Below are 20,585 nucleotides of genomic sequence, written 5' to 3'. Positions count from 1 at the left end.
CCTCGAGAGGCGGGGGATGTCTTTAAATGTTTCCTTAAAGAGTTCTGTCTTGAGCATCTTCTTGAAGAGGGGAGCCCTGATGAATATCCAACAGAAGCCCGTTCCATAAAAACAGGGCCATGACTAAGAAGGCTCAGATCCCAGTGGAGACCTTATTTGCCTTTCTCAGCATGGCTACCCGTAAGAAGGAGGTCTGGGAGAGCCGGGTGGGATGAGCAGAATGTTTTTTTTGAGGAAGACCCTCCAACAGATAATGAGGCCCCAACAGGGCTTTGTACGTGAGTATCAAAATCTTGAATCTGGCTTGTAAAGAAATAAAAAGCCAATGCAGGTGAACCAAGAACTGGTGGCATATCTATTCATGCCAGAAATCAACCTGGCTGCTGCATTTTGCATCTTGCAACTGGGCAATCAGCCTGCTCTAGGTTTTAGTCCAAACTTTACATAAGCAAAGCAAAAAAAGCATGTTGCTTATATACTGCCCCATCACACTTAAAGCATTCTCTGGGTGGTTTACAAGTTAATCATGCAGGCTAAACATTGCCGCCTCAGCGAGCAGGTTACTCATTTTACTGATTTCAGAAGGATGGAAGGCTGAGTGAACCTTGATTCAACTACCGCAGATTGAACCCCTGGTTGGGAGCACGGTTTTGGCTGCAGTACTGCAGTTTAGCCACTGTGCCACATGAGCTCTGCAGTGCTGAACTCTATTCCTTTCATAGGATCTGAAACCTTGAGAATCTGTTAAAAGTTTGGGCTAAAATCTGGGGCACATTTGCTACACTCACTAGCCTCCGCTGATTTTTATAACCATATCACATGAAGGCAAGGTTTTCTGGACAAGACAATACCTCTGGGGAAAGTTGAAGGAAAAGAGGAAGACCAAATACGAGATGGTTCAGCTCCATAAAGGAAGCCACTGCCTTGAGTTTTCAAGAGTTGAGCGGGGCTGTTAAGAATGAGACATTTTAGAGATCTGTCATTCAGAGGTGACCTGATGGCGCAGAAGATCACCAGCTCCTTGTTCAGGGCTAAGGGTAATGCATTTCTTGCGTTGAATCCTCATAGACATGTCTGCTGATAGAAATACTGTAAAACATTTTTTAAATCTGAAAATGCTTAATGCTATGTAGACCATTAGGGAGAACGCCAGGCATTCAAACTGTAATTCTCTTCTTCATAAAGTAATTGCCTCGTCCTTAAAAAGCAAAGTAAAACAAACACCACAATGAGATTAAGTCAAATCCTCCTAGAATGTATCGTTTTTTGAGACCTTTTCACAAATGTTAGAAGGGCAGCAAGAGGCATTTGTTAAGGCTTGTTGACTTCTTTAGGCTGGAAATCAGCTAGGCATCCACTTAATTTGAAGTCCCATCGAATCCAATCAAATGAATAGACATGCAATGGTATGGTGGGACATGAGCTGGCCATACCATTGCAAGGTTGATGTGCTGGGACTTTCCAGAGATGGGAGTGCCCCACCCAGCAAAATATTAATGGCCAGAACTGGTGGATAGCTCAGTGGTTTAGGTCTCTGGCTGTGGAGCCAAAGATTGAGAGTTTGATTCCCCACTGTGCCTCCTTTAGAGGGGCTGGTCTCAATGATCTATAGGATCCCTTCCAGCTCTGCAGTTCTAAGATGGTAATTGGCACATTTATATGAAATAATGTAAGTTGACGGCAGATTGCCACTAATTAATAAGGTGCTGTTTGTGTTCCTGGTTGTATGCCCTGTAACGCAACAGACACACAACAAGGAAAATGATTAGCATAGCATAGGCATCCTTCAGTCTCGAGAGACTAAGGTAACATGCTCTGAATCGAGGAAAATGATTCGCATCCTCTTATATGTGAATCACCAATAAGATGGTGGCCAACTTTCCCCACATGTAGAAATTTCTGATTAGCAGGGATGATGGTGGTATCTCCCACTACTTTTTGGTTTCTCTGTTCTTTCTAAATTTAAATGCAAACCTCCAAAATGCCTGGAGAAAACGTTGGGAATAACATGGGCCAAAATACCTCTTGCTTAGTGTAATAAATCTAACTACGATTAACTATGCTAAAGTAAGGCACAATTAGAGTAGGCCTATTTGAATCAAGGGAAATTATGGAGAAGTTGGTTCCCTAACTCCACATGAATTAAATGCACTTACTCTACTTCAGTTTACTACACTAAGCAACAGGCTTTGAGCCAATGTATTGTCGTGAGCTATCTCTATTACATTGCAAAATATTTTCAGGGAGTTTGGCCTTCAGTGGACGATTAAGAGATGTTAGAGTTCCTTATGGAGGTGAAAGTCATTACAAATGGTTTGTTGATGTGAACCAACAAAACCACTTGCTATATTGTGTTGTCTCTGGGGGCATGGCTGTGGGGCTGTCGTGGTGAGTGTTTGCGTGTACACACTGCTAGTGTAGAGATACCCTGGATTGCTCTGTTAGTGGTCTTAAACTGCAGTTAACTACATCTCAGCAAATTGCGCAAGGCCCTGTAAAGTATAATCAAATTGTGTTGCCTCGCTGGGTGCTTACAAGATTATCGCTATCCATCACGTCACACTGACCGAAGGGAGAAGCTGATCTAATTTGTCTCGTCCTCTAAAGGGTGACATCACAGTGTGGCCCACCGCCTGTATAAACAGAGATGAGTAATTCGCATGAATCATAGGCTCAAATGTCGTATCTCGCCTAGACTCTGGGGAAAGAAAAACTAGCGGTTTCAGGAGTGATGGCTTCAGCTAACGAACAAAAAGTTTTGCGTTATTGTTTATTTGCCCTGTGAAGTTTCTTGGGTGCACTTCGTTGGCATGCTTAATAATAATAATAATTTATTGTCATTGTAAGTATATACACATACAACGAAATTCATAGAGGGATGACGTCTTAAAATATGGCACAAAAGTGGGTTTTTTCGAAAATCACTTGCATGTTCAAAAAGGTACTGTTTGAATGACAAAATGTGTATGTGAAAATGCACAACTTCTCCGAGATGACCTTATGGGAAAGGAATCTATGCACCTGCACTACGTTCCATGCTTGAACAGACCACAGAGTAATCAGGAGTCAAACTGTGTGTTATGAATAGTGCATAATTAGAGGGAATTCTACAAATGCTGAAAACATCTAATTGTCATCACATGAGCATTTCCCAGCTTCCTTAGCTGGCAACTCACGGAGTGCTTTGTTTTGTGCTTGGAAAGTAAGCATAAACTCTGTTGGAATTACGTTTGGTTGGATTCCTGCTTCTAACTGGAAAGAGGGAATGTGCATGGTGAAAATTCATTATTGCTGGATTTTGGGTTCTTTCAGTGTGTGCATGTCCTCTGTGTATTGGACTGCCTCCCCCTTTATTTTCATTCTTCCCCATTTGTGTTCTTACTGGCACTCACCCCCAAACCCTAAAGAAGCCATTAAAAACTATTCCAAAAGTAGACAATGGTTCAACCAACAAAAACCAAACAAAACAGTTTCAGACCCCAACACCACAAACATGCATCTTTAAGTAAATTAGTCAAATAACATTAAGAGAAATCAATCAAACAGGGAAAGCCTCCTTCCTGGAAAATACAGCAAAATGAAAAGCACACACATAGCTCTCTTTCCCATTCCTCAAAACCAAGAAAACCAGGCAGGCAAAGAAAATCTTTCCCAAATCAAAATAATTAGAACATGGAGAGATTGCTCTCCTCGTTACCATCTGATATCTTTTTTTTCACTTCCGTGATTCCAGCTGAAGCAGCAGCAGACAATATCCCCCCAAAGAAAGAGAGTGAAACCCCCACCAAAAATCAAAGAAAGAATAAAAGGGATCTATAACAGAGGCACAGAGGGAGGCAGCAAAGGATGGAGGGTACCAGCAGCTTGCCCACCCACAAGGAATAAGTAAAACAAAGAAAGAACACTCCCCACTGGATTCCAGCTAATCTTCGAAGCTTCAGAATTACCACTCCTCCAATGTTCTGACTGGCTGCTGACAACAGCACTTGTGGCACTATTGGATGAAAACTTCTAGGTAATTTGACAGAGAAGGGGTGAAAGAAAGGCTAAACGGAAAAGGGAAGCACAATGAAAAAACCGAAACTTTTGAGGACCTCTTTTTCTTTAACATAAATTACTTGTGTATGAGAGACTCACTGTTACGAATCAACGAAAGAAGACAACGATGAAAAGAGTAGCCTCTTTTCTGTGTTTTAAAAATCCATTTTAACAAAAAAGGTCCAATTTCTTTTGGAAAGTTGGTGAAAAATAATTATTAATGACATAAAAACCAAATTCAGTTATGTTTACATTGGGGGGGGGGAGGGAAGGTTGTTTAAATTAGCATTTAAATTTGTCACATTACTGCACCAAAAGCCTTACCAAAATAAAGGTCAAAAATCTCTCCCATTGTTTTACTTCTCCCATCCTTTTTGCCCTGTTTAGAGCTTTGGAGAGAAATAGCTGCATGAATTTTTGAAAATCCCATTTCTTGCCCTACCAAACAAATAAAATATATATTCTCTTACTTTCTTACTTTCTTCCCCCCCCCCCTCCCTTACAATATCATTTCACCTCCTTACCCATACCCATACCTTACCCATTCTTTAGTTTACTTTAAGATTTTTCAATAGAATAGGCCATGGAGAGTGAGGAAAAACAGGATTTTTATTAAGTCGTTCATTGCCCCTGTCCCCCGGCAACAGCTTTCTTTCCCTGCTCTCATATCTGACTAATGTTTCATAGAGAAACACTGATACAAAACCGTCAAGTTAAGTTAAACACAAGTTAATTCCACCAGAACTTGTCAACTTACTTACTTTATTCTCTGCTTCTAATCAGGTGTTGTCTGGCTCATGAACTGCTGGATAGCTCTGTGGTTTAGCTCTGGTTGGGAGTTCGATTCCCCATTGTGCTTCCTTGACAGGAGCGGGACTTGATCCATAGGTTGCCTTATAACTCTAAGATGATGATGGTAATGGTGATTCGCCCTGAGTTTCTCGGGTAGGAATAGACTCTCCAGTAGTGGTAAACTCTCCTAACTAAACTGCCTCTCCTAAACTCAGCTCAGTTCAGAAATTTTTAAACATGACTATTTGCAGAGAACCTGGATTCCCAGTGTGGTGCAGAGGATAGCAGACTTTATGCACCACAGTGAATCTCTGGAGAACAGGGTTCAAATCCCCACTGAGCCATGGAAGTCCACTGGGGGAGTGGAACTGGTAAAACCACTCCTTAAATACCTTACTTAGCTTGAAAACCCCATTAGGATCTCTATAAGTTGCTTCCAACTTGACGGCACAAAACACAAACACACATTTTCAAAGAGGTCTCAGGGAAATCCCAGAATCCTCCTCTCTGTCTCTGAGACCTCTAAATTTGACTTGTCATGTTGATTGTTGTATATCAGGATTGTTATATTTTGGCCAGTAAACGGATATTTATTTGATTCCACATTTTGTTGCACACTGAGACATTGGGGAGAGAAAAGTCTTTTTCATCTCAAGGTAAGCGTACGAAGACACAGATACATAGGCTAGGGCAGTGGGGGATGATGCCTTTTGAGGAAGTTGGAGTGGAGGTTGGAATCAAAAGAAACAGTCTCATGTCCATCTAGTTTGCTGTCCAGTCTCTTCCCTTGCAAAGTATACTACTGCTTGAAGTGGAGGTATTGAAAATTAGATATAGTGTGTCCCGTTTTCCCAGATGGTAGGACTTCTCTTGAGCTAGGGAAGGATGGGGAATGTCAATGTGAAGGAAAATAGGAGCTTTAATTCAACAGCATCTGAAGGGCCTTGGACCTTCTCCGTTGCCAGGCTACAGAGAGATAATGCCAAGGCTATAATACAAATGTTGATTTATGCCATTTACTGTCTGGTTTTGAAGTTCCGTCAAGCTTGATGAGCCAAATGTCCTGGTGCTCTATCTTCTTTTCTCCCCAAGCTTGAGAAAGATCAACAGCCTTGCTCTAGAGCCGGTAAAGACTTCTGCTTTTGGACGAAATTTGCTCTACTCATTGCGGCTACTGGTTTGGTGTCTTGGATTTGAATCTCAAATCAATGGGACTTTGAAACTGCACTCTACCTGTTGGCAGGAACCAGTTTTTGAAGCCCAAGAGGAGGGGAAATTGTTATAGTACTTGGATAAGTGAAGTTTTCAGATGACATCTCCAGAATTCCCCTGGCCATCATTACTGACAACAACTTTGGCTTGGGAATTCTAGGAAGAATCATCTAAAAATGTATCCCCCCCCCCCCCCCCGTGTGTTGGTAATACATCTCCTATAGCAAGCTACTGAGATTCATATTTCTGAGTTGTGGCTGTGTGCCATGCCATGCAGTAGAGCTATCCAAAGACAGCCCACTCTTTGGACATGACTTGCATTTGAAGAACCGTAAAGTTCAGATTGGGCCTGGATTTAGAGACAAAGAACTAGAAGACTCCAGGAAGGTAGAAATAGTGACACTGCCCATCTATAGTTGATCCCCAGACTATAGGAATAGGAGACCCCCAGGTCACATGGGTGCAGACAATTTTATATACACTTTATGCAAATGTTTCTCTTCTCTGGCCCTCATTTTGTTCTTTCTCATTTGTGATTCATTTCTTTTTTGTGGTGGCAATGCAGAATTGGCTACCAGCTCAGTGGTTTAGGTGTCTGGCTGTGGAGCCAGGGGTCGGGGCGTCAATTCCCTATTGTGCCTCCTTGACAGGGGCTGGCTTGATGATCCATGCTTCCAGCACTGCAGTTCTAAGATCACCATCATCATCACCCTAGAGTCTTTTATCTTAGGACTCAGAAGCAGCTTTACCTTTGCTCAGGGTCTTCGTGAACTATTCCAGGGTGTGACAAATGCTGTGAAATTTTCTTTGTTGTAAGAGCAGTTGTAACACCCAACCACTCTTCTACAATAGAGGAGCAGAACCTTTTTCCCTTTGTATGCTTTGAACTAGAGTGCCCATAAATCATTACATTTGTTCACATTGGTTGGGGCTTCTGGGAGTTTCAGATGTAAACGTTCGGGGGAACCAGATATTCTTCACTCCGATCCTAAAGGGCTAGAAGGGCATTTAACCACTGCAGGTCTCCCATAATACCGTGACTGATTCTCTACCTTTGCCTCCGCTGCTGTTCTGGATTTCAACTCCCAGAAATTCCTGCCAACCAGCATAGCCAATGACTAGGAGTTCTGGGCACTGAAGACCAAAACCTCTGGAGGTCCAAGGATTGTGCTTAAGGATATCCATAACCCTCAGTTCAAGCAGGTTTGGTGACTGCGTGTGAAGAGACAGGAGGCTGTTGTGACTGAGTGCAGTCTGGAGGCCAATGACAGGAAATCCTCCAGGTTGTATGCATGCCCCTGCGTACACGCACCCAAACACCCAGCTACCCCCCTCTCTTTCCACCCTCCTAAGTCTGCCTGCTCTTTTCAGGGTCAAAAATATATGATGTTCTTGGATTCAGTGACTTGGAAAAGGAGAACATTACACTCCCTCATTTAGAGGTGAGAGTGCTATGTGGAATGTTATGACAGAAGCCCACTTCAGCAAGTATCTTTTATTTAAAAAAAAAAAACACCCAGAAAAATCCTGACAGATTGGGCTAAACTGAGCATCCGAGAAACACCCACTGCCGCTCCTCAAGCTCGGTACATCCTGTTCTCCTTTAAGATCTGTCAGCATCTTTCAAAGAACTCGTCTCTAGCTGATATTCGGCATGCAGAGGCTACCAAGCCGAGGCAGAGATTGTTCTGAATGCTTTTGGAAGACAGCTTTTCTGTCCCAAGTTCCATTCTCAGGTATTGTTGCTATATGCCACCATGTCACCTCCAACCTATGGCAAACTTATGAGTGCATGATCTCCAAAATATCCTATCTTCAATTTCCCTGCTCAACTCTTGTAAATGGAAGCGTATGGCTTCCTTTAGGAAGTCAATCAATCTCATATTTGGCCTTCCTCTTTTCCTACTGCCTTCCACTTTTCCCAGCATTATTGTCTTTTCTGGAGAATCGTGCCTTCTTGGGATGTGCCCAAAGTAGGAGAGCCACAGTTTCAACATTTTTTGTCTCCAGAGATCATTCAGGCTTGATTTGATCTAGGCCACACTTGTTCATCTTTCTGGCAGTCCAGGGTTTCTGCAAATATTTCTTCCAGCACCACATTTGGAACAAATCAATTTTTTCCCCATAAGCTTTCTTAACTGTCCAGCTTTCACACCCAGACTTGGTGGTTGCAAATATAAGAGTGTGAATGATGATGGCCTTGGTCTCCAGTGACATATCCTTATATCTGATGGCATTTCCTAATTCATTTGTTACTATCCTTGGTCTCAGTTTTTGCTGATCTGCAAGTCTCATCACCCAAGGCTGTTGTTGGCCATGCTGTTTGAGGATAAGGGGAGTTGTAATACACCGAGGTCTGATGTTGGGAAAGCTCTGATAATGGGCTGCTTCATGCATCATGCTTTTCCTGGGAAGCATGCTATTTCAGTTCAAGGAAAGGCACCTAAAGTGCTCAGCAACCTCTGCTGTTGATTTTCTGGTCTCAGATCAAGTCCAGCAGGTTTTGAAAGGAGGATCACCATCAAATCCCTCTTGCATTAAATTCCTGTATGTGTTCTCTGGGAACCCATAGCAGAATCCGGAGCTAGTGAAGATCACACAAGACTCAATGATGTATCCTTCAGCAGAGAAAAATCTCCATTTTCTTATTTTATTTATTCATTTTATTTATGTTTTTGACTTATGGCCTCTCTATATTTCTCTTTACTTTGTAATAATGGTCCATCTATTTCCTACATTTTGCAGGAGAACTAACAACTTCCAGGACAAAAACAGCCAAACTAGCAACTTATTCATTTTCTTTTTAAACCTTTTCTTTGTAAACCTTCCATGTCTCCGAAGCTCATGGCAGATTGCAGTCAAAGATGTCTTTCTAAGTTTTCTGTCTTCCTGTTAGTGATGTGTCTCCTTTCTTGTCTCACAGGCAAAGACAAGTAATTGCAGTTTTCTTCTCCTCAATCTATAGAAGGACAAGATGTTTCCTGGTGCTGTCAACTGTTACCCGAATTGCATAACATGAAGCTTTTAAAAAATCTGAACCAATGGATGGGTTACTCATATCTTTTCAAACAGCTGTCTACACTTCCTATGCCTGCTGTGTCTATGTGCCTGTGGGTGTTTTTGTGTACAGGCGTACCTCGGTTTACAAAATTAATGTGTTCTCCAGGATGTTTCATAATGCAAAAAATTCACAAACCGAAACGCGGTTCCCCATAGGAATGTATGCACGGGGGCGGTGCTATAAACCTCCCAGGCAGAATGCAAACTTGCTTCGTATTGCAGAAAAAAAATCGTAAACCGAGGCATTGTTTTCAATGGATTTTCATTCGTAAACCGAAAATTACATTAACAGAGGCGTTCATGAACTGAGGTACCGCTGTACTTTAGTTCCGAAAGAGAAATGACATTAGTTTTGCAAAACCTATTCCCAAACCATTTTGTGAAAATTGAAAAAAAAAAAACTTTGTTGGTAGAAGGAAGTGCTCTTTGTCTTACTCTCATGTTTGGAAATGTCTCACTTTAGTGTCTTATCAATTCAAGACTTGTCTTACTCTCATGTTTGGAAATGTCTCACTTTAGTGTCTTATCAATTCAAGACTGCTTAAATGAACAAGTACCAAGAATGTAGTACACATAATTCCCACTCCTGTTTTGTATGAGCCTCACCCACTCTCAGGCTGCCTTGCTATTTCTTCCATATGGCCAAGTCACCCCTGTACACTGGATGGCAACTGGACAAAATGTGGGCTATTTCCTTCTGACAGGATGATTCAGCATGTACTGCAAAGCTGAATGTTCCATCATGGAAGAGTTCCTTCTGCTTTGGTATCCCTCTGAGTTCTTTCCAATGCTATGTTTTTTAAAAATCAAAAGCAGAGCACTCTGCAAGAGCCACTCTAGTTATTTCTTAAATAATGTTGTGACTCACGGTCTGAGTGTAGCTCTTCCTTTCACACATGAGTTCTGTACCTCAGTCTCCGAATATATGCTTGGTCTTGGGTTCAATCCATGATGTTTCCATGACAAGAATCATAGCTAGCCGTACTATACACTGCCGTCTCCAAAGCTTTGGAGATTTCTGGATTGTATTTCCAATAACGTTGTAGGCATCAAGGACACGAGTCAGCTGGCTGGGGGATTCTAGGGGTTACCTTTCAAAATACAGATGTGAATTTCACAGCATCTCCCTCTTGTAGAGAAATTGAGAACAACACCTCTCCTTTCTTCTCACAGCAAGATCCCTCTGCATGTTTTTCCTCTAAGAAATTCTTCAGGATTTCCAGGCAGTTCTATTGTCATCCCTCCTCGTCACCCTGGAAGACACTCAAATTTGTGCAGAATTGTGACAATTCCAGTGCAAAACAGCATGTTTCCTGCACAGGATTCCCAAGAAAGGGGACCGAGCTGCACAGGATTTAGCAATATCTTGTGCAAAAGAGGAAGCCAAGAAATCCTGCTCTTGCAGAGAACTCTTGGCATCCCAAGACTGGAAAGACTGCTAAGAATAAGGAATTTGCAGGGCATTCTTCAGATCCCTTGAGACACATTTGAACCAAGAAATGGAGCTGTGACCATTCAAATGTTGACTAGTGTCCTATCCCTCCCTCCCTCCCTCCCTCCCTCCCTCCCTCCATCCATCCATCCATCCATCCATCCATCCATCCATCCATCCATCCTTCCCTTTCCACCCATCCATCCACCCATCCATCCATCCAGTCCGTCCGTCCGTCCGTCCGTCCGTCCATCCATCCATCCATCCATCCATCCATCCATCCATCCATCCATCCATCCATCCATCCATCCATCCATCCATCCATCCATCCATCCATCCCACCTCATTAGTGCAAGGCACTAATTGCATTGGTTGGTTTACAACAAGCAAAACAGCCAGCCAGTACAGCCATGGGCAAGCTGCGCAGTCCCAGTGCATCCCCAGAAGAAGGGAATGGTAAACCACATCTGAGTACTCACTACCTTGAAAACCTTTGAAAGGGTCACCATACAGTAAATTGGAATTGGCTTGATGGCACACAATTATTATTACATGTCAAGCGATTCCCTTGAGTAGTGGCCCTCTGTATTCCTACTGTGTCTTCATTTTAACATTTCAAACTCCATGTCCGATCAAAGCTAACAGACTTGATTTAGTGGGAATTGAGACTATAAAATTAATAAAGCAGCCTGCCGTGGTGCAATAATACTCTCTGCTGGAAGTTTGATAAAACTGTCTGCATTTGCAAATGTCAAGTGAAACAGAGAGAACGCTGTCTGAGATATGAACACATCAGCTCAGTGAATGGAAGCGTCATATATTCTGTCAAAAATCATTGTTCCCAAACTGAGCAAAAGGCTTCAGGCATATAATCAAAGTGGCCCTGGAAGAAGCTGATAGGACCCTCCAAAGATTTCAGCTTCAGACTTCCTTTAAATATTGCTTGTTTATGGATGGCTGCTCCAGCTTCTTTTGATGGTGATTCATTTCTTACGGAAGTGTAGAATGGAACATGTCTTAAGACAGGTACAATAACACGGAGTTGCGTCGCTAAAGCATAAATCAGAGTTTGGATGACGTGAAATCCAGTGTGTGTTGCTAATCCAAAGTTCACCTTCAGGAAGGGTGTGAATCATCAGCTTTTGCATCCGCTGCTCATAATTCAAATGTCAAAGGAAAAAAAAGGCACTGAATGGATGGTTGCAAATTGAGAATTTGCCCTTGTTTTAAAATTTTTCCTCCATCATGGAGTCACAACTGGGCTTCCTTCACGCCATGCCTGTCCTCAGACCTCCCCTCCCCCACACCACCAGTATAAAGAATGGGGCTTCTGTCTATATGCTTAAAATGAAAAACATATTTTTGATGACCCTTTTAAAGCATTTGGTGGGGCTTTGAACAGGATTTTTCAAGGCTGGTGCTATTACCCTTCCTGTGAAGATTCTCAGTCATCCCCTGAAAGATCAGGACCACACCCACCAGAAAGACCACTGTTAGTGACTGTTAATGACACATGACAATGGGTGGAGAAGGACTGCAGAAGAGGAATTATCCCTTACCCCCAGACCTTTGTGCTCCTAACAAGCCTATTCAGACCAGGGAGAAGTGAAACCTGTGTGGAGGATATATCTGGGATGTCCTATAAACTCTACTCAGACTGAAGAAGCTACTTGGATTAGTGAAATGTTGCATCCTAATAAGAAAGAAGTTCAGTTGCCATGATTCCACATTATTCTTCCTGTTTTTGTCTAAGTGGCCCTAAAGTGTGAAAGAAGAAAACAAAGACCAAGTTACTTCTGCAAACATTGTTATGAGTGTATTTGCGAAGGCTTCCACGGCCGGGATCTAATGGTTGTTGTGGGGTTTTCGGGCTCTTTGGCCGTGTTTGGAAGGTTGTTCTTCCTAACATTTTGCCAGTCTCTGTGGCCGGCATCTTCAGAAGACAGGAGTAGCACGCCGTGCTCTGGATTCTACATTCATGCCTTCAGAACACGGCCACAACAACCATTGTTATGAGTCATGAGAAAGTTATTTTTTAAGTACTGTCATGGATAAAGGAAATGAATTACTTTAAAAGCTAAGGGCCTAAATTTTGCTGTGTTGATTTCCTCTCTCCCCTGCCCAGAATGTGGAAAATCTACATTTTGGACTATATCTTTCAGAATTCGTCAGCCAGTATGGCCATGTATGGCTATGGCCAGACATGCTGGAGATTTCTGGGAGTTATAGTCCTAAATAATAAATGTTGAAAGCTTATTAGCTGTATTGGTTTGGTTAGCCAGTGTAAACAGAGACTCTACACATAGACTCACATGCATAGGGGGGAATAGCTTGATGCCAGCCGTTAGCAGGGATGGAAGACAGGGGCATGGACCCACAAGCATCTCAAACACACTTTTGATATATGAAAAAGTTGGTATGAATACCCAAAACATAAGGGAATGTTGTGACAATTGAGCAAATACATTGCTGACATTAGCAAAGAAAAACTAAGGCCACGTTCCCTTCTTTTTAAGGCAAGTAAGGATCTGTTCTCACTTTGACATATAGTGGCGCCTCGCTTGACAATGTTAATTCGTTCCAACAAAATCGCTGTAGAGCGAAAACATCGTCAAACGAAATAAAAAAGCCAATTGAAACGCATTAAAGCCCGGTTAATGCGTTCCAGTGAGCTGAAAACTCACCGTCCAGCAAAGATCCTCCATAGAGGCGTCCATTTTCCATGCCTGTGCAGCGAGGAATCCGTCCCTAAGCACAGCGGGGGGGGGGCATTTTCTTCACCCGGCAATCAGCTGTTTTTGATTGTCGTAAAGTGAAAATCGGTTCCCGAAGCAGGGAACCGATCATCGCTGAGCAAAATTCCCCCATTTAGACCATCGTTTTGCAATCGCAATTGCAAATTGCAAAAACCTCATCGTAAAGCGATTTCCTCGTTAAGCGAGACAATCGTTAAGCAGGGCACAACTGTACATTGTTTTTCTTGATTTCTCATCACATGAGATGGAAATGTGTAACACAACCCTGTTGAAAACCGTTGTGTCTGAAGCAATAGGGTTGCTCTCTGGTTTGTTGCTTAGTCTCTTTCATTGGTTCACTGACACCTGCCAATCACTGCTGGATGCTGTACTGATCAGGAGATGGAAAGTTTGGAAGCACAAGCAAGTGGGTGCCTGTCCCTCATGCTAGAGCTACTTTCTGCCATTGAAAAATTAGAACTGATGTAGAGCTTGGCATGAATGCAGGAAGGGCAAGAAAAGGGACAGGTGAGGGAAGCAGCCAGTGGCAATAAGTGACAGGTATCAGGAAGTGGCAAAGGTTTTGTTGGGTTTGAGCTGACTAGGCAAGAATCATCGGGCTCCAAAGAAGTTTCAGTGCTGACGGCTACTAACTCAGGACTAGTGATGCCCCTTGACTTCAGACCTGCTTGAGTTCAACATGTTGTACCCATTTGGTTTCGAAATACACAGCCACCATGAAATGCCACTAGTATCCTGGTCTCTGAAAGACTTGATCCTAAAGACTTGAGACTTGGAAGAGTTAGTTTGGGGGACTACAACCCCTAAAGCTGAGGGATTAGAGGGTGTTGTAGTCCTGAAAAAACAACTTTTCCAAGCTCTGCATTTCCTTTGGTTAGAATAGAGAGTGGCACAATGAAATCAGTGCTTTGTGAGTTCTATATGCATGCCATAAATTTTCTTACACATTTCCACAAAGCAGCTTTCCCTTGCCTGTTGTTATTCTAACACTTCAAATCCTTTAAAAAAACAACAATACTGTATACTGTCTGAACAAATCAATATAGACAGCACAGGTAGTGTCAGCTTCCATGTCTCTTTAATATAATCCTCAGTCTCAGGTCTGGTAGCAGCATCCAGCACTCTTGGATAACTGAGTGGGTTCGCCATAACTGGTATCTGCCTTACGTTGGCTTACTCATGACACCTCACTTAGATTTACTGAGCACAAGTGGTGGGTGGTTGGAAAGCCGTGGTGTTCACATCCTGCTCCTGAATGCTGCAATGTTATGGGAGGGAAGGAGAGAGAAGTGGAAGCCTGTTATGTGTCTCACTAAGGAGAGAGGAACATCACATGAAGACGGAGAAGAGGGCTTTCTCATCTGAAGTGCCCGAGCTGAGAAATGCCATCCTCAGGGAAGCCTGACTGGTTAAGAACTGGCTGCTCACCTAAGTATTGGCTGATTAAACAAATTAGGCCTTGGTCTACAGTCCTTGAAGCATTTGCCATTTTGCCATAGTTACTGAGATGTCTTGTTGTTGTTTAGTCATTTAGTCATGTCTGACTCTTCGTGACCCCATGGACCAGAGCACGCCAGGCCCTCCTGTCTTCCACTGCCTCCCAGAGTTGGGTCAAATTCATGTTGGTCGCTTTGATGACACGTCCAGCCATCTCATCTTCTGTAGTCCCCTTCTACTCTTGCCGTCACACTTTCCTAACATCAAGGTCTTTTCCAAGGAGTCTTCTCTTCTCATGAGATGGCCAAAGTATTGGAGCCTCAGCTTCAGGATCTGTCCTTCCAGTGAGCACTCAGGGTTGATTTCCTTTAGAATGGATAGGTTTGTTCTCCTTGCAGTCCAGGGGACTCTCAAGAGTTTCCTCCAGCACCACAATTCAAAAGCATCAATTCTGATACTGAGATGTCTTAGTATACTGAGATATGATACTGAGATCTCATACTGAGATGTCCTAGTATGTTTATAATTTTCTAATTATTTTAAAATATTGAAATGGTATTAGTTTCTTTTAATGTTATGTATTTTACCTCCCCAAGATCTGCCAGCATAGGGCAGGTTAGTTGCTTATAACCTATGACAACCCTGGAAGGATTTTTGAGGAATGTTTTAATATGCTTATCCCCACCTCTGAGGCTTCTTGGCTAGGTGGGGATTCTCCCATGACCTAGTCTGAAGTGACACCTTCTGTTAAATGAACCCCATTTCCAAAGTTTTCATGCCAAGAAACACCCTGAAACTGGTCCATGGGATTAAAAATAATAATAATATGCAAGGACAGTTTTATTTATCCTGTTGCTAACTGAAAGATCTTATGGAAATTTACACACAAAAGAAAAGAGACTACATAAAAATCATTTTCGTAACAGTCAACTCTTAGGGTTTTGGGTGGCCCAGGCTTTCATTTGGCAGTCAGAATATCAAATGAAAAGTGTGATCGTTGTGTGAGCTATGCAACCTGGACAACTCAGCTGGGTGTCCCCCAGGTTTCTTAGCCTACAACCCCCATCATCCCCAGCCAACTATGGCAAAGGCTGGCTATGATGTGATTTGTAGCCTAAGGTTGGGAGAGGTTAAGGTAGACAGATTTTATGAGTGTTGGAAACAGGGCTTCAAAATGTTTCTCTCTCTCTCTCTCTACTTGGACCTCAGTTCTCCGAATTCCTACACAGCACGGCTCTGTTATTTATTATTTATTTAAAATATATACCCTCATCTTACTCCTCAAGATATCCCAAGGTGGCTTGCAGTATTAAAACAAACAATATGGAGAAAGGCCTCTGTCTGCTGGAAGGACAGCAAAGAGGGGGCCAGCCTGGACTCCGATGGGAGGGAGTTCCCTATTTTGGGAACAGTGACAGAGAAGTCCCTCTCTTGTGTCTTCGCCAAATGTACAGTACCTGCGACAGTGCTTGGATGGGGAGACACAGCCTCCCCGGATGATTTTAAAACCCAAGCAGGCTCATACAGGGAGATGTGCTTTCTAGTAGATAAAAAAAGGGAGAACCTTTTAAACAATAATGGTTCCTGTTTTATAAAAATGCATAACACGAACGGAGAGGGGAAGAGCATTTACTATGGGTTTCTTTCAATACGTTAACCATATAATTCTACTTAGGTTATGTTTCTGTTCCTGTCAAAGGCAAGTTCTCCCTTTAGTACAAAGATATTTGCTGCCTCCCTGTGGCAAGAGCAAAGCACTCTTCCTCTTGAGGAAGGGAGGAGGAGGATGCTTTCTGATCAGTAGTCTCTATGCATATGTAGATATGTTGGTGGAAACAGGAATGAATTCAGTTCTTCTTGACAGTGTCTGCTGACACAGTTTCACATACGGTGGTAGCTCAACATTTTATTGGTGTTTCTTCATAACATTTCCCAATAACGGGTTGTCTGAGCCGCTTCTCCCCACATATCTATGTACCACATGAGGACTTCTGCCTTGGAAAATGGGACGCCAAGTGCCAAAATACAACAGAAAATAAACAATAGTGCTGTCTGTGCAACAAAATTCTACAGTTTCTAGAAATCCAGAAGCCATCAGAACTGATCCAAAAATTGTCCTCCATTTGTGAGGAGAAATTCATGAACGATGGAAGGGTTCCTCTTGACCCTTGTGCACTGGGCACTTGGCTTCCCATTGTCTGAGGCAGAAGTCTTCATATGATACATAGACATGTGAGGGGAAGTCAACATGACGTGCAATGGTGAAGAGGTATCGCTCTGCTTCATGCCCTAAGTAAAGAGAACAGAGGTCGAAATGTTTTTTTTTAGATTACAACTCCCACAATCCCCAGCCACTTGTAATGCAAGTTGTAGTATTTAAAATTTACATTTTCATTATCTGAGAAAGAACCATATGGATAGGACATTTTATTATGAAATGAAAGAGTGGTTTTCTGGATGTTTCTCAGTGCTTCTCAGTCTTGATTTTCAGCCTTTGGAGAATCCCTGTGCATTGACCAGGCTGTCTAGAGGACTTTGAAAGTTTACAGTCCCAATTTTTTTTTCCAAATGTTTATCCTTCCCCACCCTTGTGCCTTCCCAGTGTTTCAACTGGCAGTCCCCTGACCAATGGTGAGGCATCACAGGAAATGAAATCCATACCATTAAAAGCGCACCATGGCTCTAGACTTGAGAAAACTGGTCTACATCGGTGATTTTCCACATTTGATACTCCAGCTGTTTTGGACTTCAACTTGAAGAAGTTCCAACCAACATGGCTGACAATGGTTAGGAGATCTGGGAGTTGAGTTTCAAACATCTGGAGAACCATTGGGGGGGTGAGGATCACTGGTAGACGTCCTTCCATCCTTATCTGAAGGAAAAAAATCTAGTTTTCAGCATGTAACCTTCCCCTTCCTATGTGTGGTCCAAACGAATGGCATAGTCAAAAAGCTTTCTACTGAGTGGTCTGGACAAATGACATCTATCTTCATTGGGAGTTGTGAGAAGACAAAATTCAATAAGAAGAAGAGCTAGTAGTCCATAAACATTTTCAGCAACCTGTACATTCCTAAATATGCTGAGTTATTGCCTGATTTACTGCACACCTTGAGCAGTGCATGGAAGTGATGGTTTTCTTCCAGTTTACGGAACGATCCCCTGCTGGATACCTCCTGTTTACTGGCCAAGGCAGCTGAGATGCATCTGCTTTCTTATAATAACTAAAATAACCAACATCCTTAGAATGGTATTGTGCCAGGCTTGTGAGAGACCTTTGGATATTGACTCATTGATTTCTGTATCTCTTTCATTGTTAGTATACATAGCGTGAAAGCTGCCTTATTTTCATGTTTACTTTTTGAATGAAATCCTTGCTGGGACTTATATGCAGGGGGGAAATAACATTTACTAATGTCTTGTTTCCATCCTTATCTCCTAGGTTCCTGATAGTTCTGGGATGCTTGATTTTAGCTGTCCTGACAACATTCAAAGAATATGAAACGGCTTCGGGAAATTGGCTGTTGCTGTTGGTAAGTACAGAAGGAGTCGGAGGGCTCAGATGATCAGAGTGTTAAAAGAAGATCTGGTCTTCAAAGAACTCACAAGAAGTTCCTAAGTCCCACTCCTTCCCCCAAGCTATACACCCTAGAGTAGGGACATCCTTCTGACATCCACCGTCAGAGGTTCCCATAGTTAGGTCCCCAGATGTGCTTGAACTAAAACTCCCAGAGGTCTTCACCACTAGCTGTGTTGGCCAGGACATCTGGGAGTTGTAGTCCAAGAATATTTAGATTTATACCCGGCCCCTCTAGACAAAGTCTACTCGGGGCGGCTTACAAAAAAATGATAAAATACAGTAGAGTAATATAGTTATTAAAACTTAATAATACAAGCAACTAACGAGTGGATAGATACATTATCAAGATGGGAAATTAAAGAAACGAAACAGTTAATTGAACTACCACTCTGCATGGTGTAATAGGTACACAAGTGAAACCTGTTGTTCTTTCTGATCGCAGTGAGATCCACCCATTCTCTATTCTCGGTCCTAATTCAAAAGACCAGCAGCAATGCAATAATTATAAGTTGTGATTGTTATCTCTGATTGTCAACTGGAAATAATGGTGGGAAAAGGTTTTGCTTCCCTCCTGTCTTTACCTGTCAAAAGTGAAGCCGTCCCAAATCTTAGGGCTATGTATGAAGAATGTTTAAGCTGCCAGTGCCTGGATGGGGAACATGGCGTTAGTGTGCATGAGTGGGGAAAGTTGACATGCAATTGCAGCCAGGATCCCAGAAAATATGGGCATATGGCCACTTCCACAGAAACTGTCTGTCCCATGGACTCTTGGGTGGTGGTGATGGGTCCTTCCACTCATTTAAGGCTCCTTAGCGTGGTGGCGGTGTGGGCTAAACCACAGAAGCCTGTGCTGCAGGATCAGAAGACCAGCAGTCATAAGATTGAATCCATGTGACGGAGTGAGCTCCCGTCGCTTTGTCTCAGCTCCTTGCCAACCTAGCAGTTCGAAAGCATGCAAATGCGAGTGGATAAATAGGTACCACCTTGGTGGGAAGGTAAAACAGCACTTTCTAGTTACGCTTGCCACATGACAACGGAAACTGTCTTTGGACAAGCGCTGGCTCTACGGCTTGAAAAACGGGATGAGCACCGCCCCCTAGAGTCGGACATGACTGGACTAAAAATGTCAAGGGGAACCTTTACCTTTAGCTTTCAAACAGACAATAGAACACAAGCCATAACTAGAGTGGAGTGACTAGGAAGTTGATTCAGAGTGATAACATTTAGGGGGCCCAAGCCTTTGGTGCTAGAAGGGTATGAACCCCTTCTCTCCAAATGCACATGCCACCTCCAGCCAGTTCTCCATGGATGGAAAAAAACATAAAGAAGGCAAGTTCATCATGAGAAGAAGATGCCCGCCACATATGGAGATCCAGACGTCCCTTCCTACTCCTCAGTCCTGTCCTTGCATGTCTCATTCTCACGTCACCCATGCTTAACACGCAGGTGACAGCAGCTCCCAGCTCCCAATTTCTAGTTAGGGGGAATCATGGGAGAGAAAAGGGTAAGAAGCAATGAATGGGAGACAGATGGAAAAAAGAATGGAGCAATTTGATATGATCATCAAACATTTGCAGTGGGAAACTAACAATAATAATAATAAACCTTTATTGGCATATAAAATAAACATAGTCAGTTTAGTTTGTTAGATTTCTGGATTCACAGCAGGTGTGAAACAAATATATTCATTCAAGGTCAGGGCTTTGCATCCTGACAATTGACCCAAGAAAAACAGCTACTTCTTCCATAATGTCAACCACTTCCACAGATAACATAAAACGGACCTTGTCCAGATCGGATTTTGTTTTTGTTCAAATACTCCACACATCTATTAATCAAATGTTTCAGACCAGGATGGCTGCGCGAGATAATGACGGCATCATCTGCATAAAGCAGTAGCAGAACAGAGTACTGTATACCCCTAACTTGGGAGGGTGACCACCCCTGTCCACTAAATAAGGAGCGAGATCATTCATAAAAACATTGAACAAAGAGGGAGCAAGGATGGTTTCTCTTCTGATCATATAAATCTTTCGCAGACTAACGATGCAACCAGAAGACCCCGGTTTGCAGTAAAGGAACTGTTAGATGATTGTGAAGCTTCTACAAAAAGATGCAATAGGAAGAGAGTAGAGTCTCTCCTTTATCACTCTTCTGCTGCTTTCTTGCTCCTGCTCAACCACATCTTCATAGGGAAAGTGGGAACACAGGTTGTGAGCTAGCCCTGTTGCAATCTCTCTTGGTTTGGTCTGATCTCGATGAGGCAGTTATAAACTTTGCA

General features: G+C 42.7%; 1 protein-coding gene across 2 annotated transcripts in view; it reads left to right on the top strand.

Annotated features, from left to right (window-relative positions):
* Positions 1-20,585, top strand: part of KCNQ3 (potassium voltage-gated channel subfamily Q member 3) — a 179,000-nt gene that overhangs the window by 121,669 nt on the left and 36,746 nt on the right. For both annotated transcript variants that reach the window (XM_078391655.1, XM_078391656.1), the window contains exon 2: positions 18,167-18,257. In XM_078391655.1, coding sequence (XP_078247781.1) covers positions 18,167-18,257 — 91 coding nt within the window. The remainder of the gene's footprint in view (positions 1-18,166; positions 18,258-20,585) is intronic.

The sequence above is a fragment of the Pogona vitticeps genome, chromosome 4, assembly GCF_051106095.1.
Source record: "Pogona vitticeps strain Pit_001003342236 chromosome 4, PviZW2.1, whole genome shotgun sequence".
In the NCBI taxonomy this organism is placed as follows: domain Eukaryota; kingdom Metazoa; phylum Chordata; class Lepidosauria; order Squamata; family Agamidae; genus Pogona; species Pogona vitticeps.
This window is presented reverse-complemented; position numbering and strand designations above follow the sequence as displayed.